The sequence below is a fragment of the Rutidosis leptorrhynchoides genome, chromosome 1 (genome assembly GCF_046630445.1).
Source record: "Rutidosis leptorrhynchoides isolate AG116_Rl617_1_P2 chromosome 1, CSIRO_AGI_Rlap_v1, whole genome shotgun sequence".
NCBI lineage: Eukaryota > Viridiplantae > Streptophyta > Magnoliopsida > Asterales > Asteraceae > Rutidosis > Rutidosis leptorrhynchoides.
The window spans coordinates 41,323,028-41,326,646 of NC_092333.1; the positions used below are offsets into that span (position 1 = coordinate 41,323,028).

The 3,619-nt window shown below is 33.6% G+C and overlaps 1 protein-coding gene across 1 annotated transcript; it reads left to right on the forward strand.

Moving 5' to 3' along the window:
• The first annotated feature begins 2,189 nt into the window (after positions 1 to 2,189).
• On the forward strand, positions 2,190 to 2,765 carry LOC139859204 (defensin-like protein 1). Its single transcript, XM_071848000.1, has 2 exons — positions 2,190 to 2,294; positions 2,444 to 2,765. The coding sequence occupies exons 1-2, from the start codon at positions 2,237 to 2,239 to the stop codon at positions 2,611 to 2,613; spliced, it is 228 nt and encodes a 75-aa protein (XP_071704101.1). The 5' UTR covers positions 2,190 to 2,236; the 3' UTR covers positions 2,614 to 2,765.
• Positions 2,766 to 3,619: the final 854 nt, after the last annotated feature.

The following is a 3,619-nucleotide window of genomic DNA, read 5'->3' on the forward strand; positions in this document are numbered from 1 at the left end:
TTAGTATGTACTTGTGTCTTATCGCGTTTAAAATAAATTGCATGTATTCTCAGCCCAAAAATATTTAAAGTATTTAAAAAGGGAGACTATAACTCACAGTTCAATATTGAGACTCAATATTGTAGGCAAATTGCGTAGACGTAATGACGGTAGACGACTGTATGGTTGGCGTTGGATTCAAGAACAATACCCCAAACAATACCCAATATTTCCTTAGCTTAAAGCGGTTTGAAACCCGAATTAAAACACCCTCGAATATACTTTATTATTATTAACTTAAATTAAAATTATAATTATAATTATAAATTTAAATTACATAAGAAAATATGTTGTGAAGTATATCGTCGAACAAACTGGCCTTTTTATAGTACTGTTCCATTTACTGTAGCTCATGCGATCGCATGAATTTTCAGTGTTTTTGTCATGCGATCGCATGGACGCCTTTTCCGATTTTGTTTGCTAGTTCGTCGACATCAAATAGGGGGTACGGTAGCAAAATAGTGTTACTGTAGCAAATAGTATTTACTGTAGCACTGTAGCAAAATACGATTTCACTGTAGCAAATAGCGTTTTACTGTAGCAAAGTCATTTTTACTGTAGCAAATAGTGTTTTACTGTAGGAACGTCGTTTTTACTTGTACATCTTATAATATATATATATATACATACATATAATTGTTCATGAATCGTCGAGAGTAGTCAAAGGTAATTTTATATATGAACCGTTCTAAAATTTTTGAGACTCAATCTAACAGACTTTGTTTAACGTGTCAAAATAATAAATCGTATAGATAATTGGTTTAAATAAGTCGAAATTTTCCGGGTCATTACAACCTGGGAGTGAATTTGTTGGAGGAGCTGAACTTCCAGCACCACTCGTCACCATTTTTGTTGGAGAAGGATCAAGTTGTGATCATCGAAACAAGTTTATTTAATTCTGACTCAACCCGCCATTTGGGCTCAACAGTCCAGGCCCAACGAAAAGTAGTAGTAGTGTCGGTTTTTGGAACTCTATCTGCTACAGTGGCGCTTTTGGAAGATTCAATTTGATACAGTCTAGGAAAGGCGACTTTTAGAGGTTCATCACCGCACCATTTGTCTTCCCAAAAGCTTGTTTCGACCCCTTTACCTATCACCTTAAAAAACGCATTAGAAATATCGCACCCTAATTTGCTTAGGGTGCGCTCAACATTGACAATATTAAACCAAGTGCGGCCCGAAATTTTTTTTACATTAAGGTCGGACGATGTGGAAAAACACCCCAACCCGCCGTTTTTCCCTTATATACTCTTGATTACCCGGGCCCAAAGGGAGTTGTTATTGTTAAGAAACTTCCACCACCATTTTATTAGAAGTCCAAAATTTTTATTTTTTAGAGATCCTACATTTAGTCCTCCCATGTCATAAGGTAGTAGGATTTGTTTCCATTTTACCCAAGCCATTTTTCGATCATCCGAAGTCCCACCCCAAAAGAAATCACGACGTAAGCCTTCTAGTTCATTTAAAACTCGTGTAGGTGCTTTAAAAAGGGAAAAATAATAAAGAGGTAGGCTATTGAGCACCGATTTGATTAAAGTGAGTGTATATGTATAGATAGATTAAATTAGATGTTTACTTGGATGTATAATAACGAATAAGAGCGTGTTGACATTTTAATAATTTTGTATCTTTGTTACTTTGTTTGTTACGTAGTGGAGTACTAATTTTTTCATTTTTTAAAAGGAGTAGAATTAGATTTTCTTGTTCTCTAGTTAAAAAAAAATGGTACTTGATCAGTTGATATGTATGGCAATGGTATTGAAGCTTACCTCGTATCAAAATAAATATGGAGTATTTAACAAATTTAAAACCAAAAATTAACCAATTGAAAGTATGCAAATCGATGTCTATCTATATAATAATTAATACGGAGTAATTAATTAAACTAATCACACTAAATTGTTATTACTCCATAAACTTGATACATTAGACTATTAAATTTGGACAGAAGTAGTGAGATTTCCTAAAATTTCGTTTTTTGTTTGGAATTATTAAATTGAAACAAATACTCCGTACAAATTAAAACTCATTATCCTAAAGGGAATAGTATTTTGCCGACCACCTCGATGATCGCCATAATCCACCGTCCACCACCTTTCCATTTTGTCTATATAAACTCATATTTTCGTCAACACTTTTGCTACACAAATACAAATACAAATTAAGCTTACAATATTCATTTAACCCCAGAAGAAAAATGACTACTAGCAAAGCCTTTGCTCTCCTTTTCACCTTGCTCATCATTTTCGCTTCTCGTTAGTACCTAATCAAATTCGTTCATTTATTATGGTTTTTATTTCTCTATACATATCATTAAGTTTTTTTATATCAAATCAAAGTTGAATGAAATTAATTAAATGCTTTATTAATGTGTTTATTTTGTATTTTTTATGAATGAATGTAGAGTGGACTATTCCAGTAGCAGAAGCACGAATGTGCAAATCTCAAAGCCACAACTTTCATGGAACTTGTATGAGCGACCACAACTGCGCTATGGTGTGCCGTAATGAGGGCTTCTCCGGTGGCGATTGCGTTGGTTTCCGTCGCCGTTGCTTCTGCACCAGACTTTGTTAATTACTACTAAATTAGACTAGTTGTGGGTTAATTTGTGTGATTTACCTTTTATTTTAATGTCCCCCTACGTACGGTGTTTCAGTAAGCTTTAATTAATCCATGTTTATGTATTGGCTATGGTATTACTATGAATGAATGAATTAATGCTAAGTTTGTGGTTTGAATGTGTGCTACTTATACTCTGTTTTTAATGTTGTTTGTGGAGAATTTTTTAATAAATTGTAAGTATTTTAATTAACTCTGTCTTTTTATATACAGCAAAACATTATATAACTACACTAAACTGGGTAGTCTTCTTCGATGAAGGTGTTGCAACAGTTACATATTATGGGTTTACTAGTTTGATAATTCTGTGAATAGTTATAGAGTGAGTTGAGACTTGTATATATCCGTAGTTCAATATTATCATTTTACGATAATTCAAGGGTCATTCATAAAATATGTTACTAAAGATGCTATAAGGATATTTATTTACGCCTTTAAGATGAGGACGTGACCGACTTGTGATACTAAGGAGTAAGGACATGGACATGATCATATACCTCAAATTTTGAGAGAGGTGATGTATACTTTTTTATGAGTCAATATACACTGTGAGCGTACTTGATTTTTAAATCTTGGCATAATGATTTAGCTAAACACACAGATGCGGTCACGATTCTAGGATGCAAATTCAATGAGGTCCTCAAATTTTTTTTCCAGTCCTAGTTATATTTGAATGCTATTTTAGTGGTTGTTTACTTTCAAAATACTACGAGTTCGGAAAATATATTGGGTCCGAGTAGTTATATATAGTGGTGTTCTATACATTTTAAAGGAAAAACTGTATATTCGAAAATGATATGGGGTCCTTCAGTTAAATTTATTGGTGTCCTACACAATTTTACAGGGTATTTTCTTCTGATAATTTTTAACATAGCGGTGTCCCGTGACTCACGAGTCCCTGCCTAGCCTCGCCACTGGACAGATGCCTTTATTATCTTGTCACTTACTATACATACGCATT

Coding starts and splice junctions, on each gene's coding strand:
- LOC139859204 (XM_071848000.1), top strand. CDS start 2,237: ATGACTACTAGCAAAGCCTTTGCTCTCCTTTTCACCTTGCTCATCATT. Junction 2,295..2,443: donor GCTCATCATTTTCGCTTCTC/GTTAGTACCTAA, acceptor GAATGAATGTAG/AGTGGACTATTCCAGTAGCA.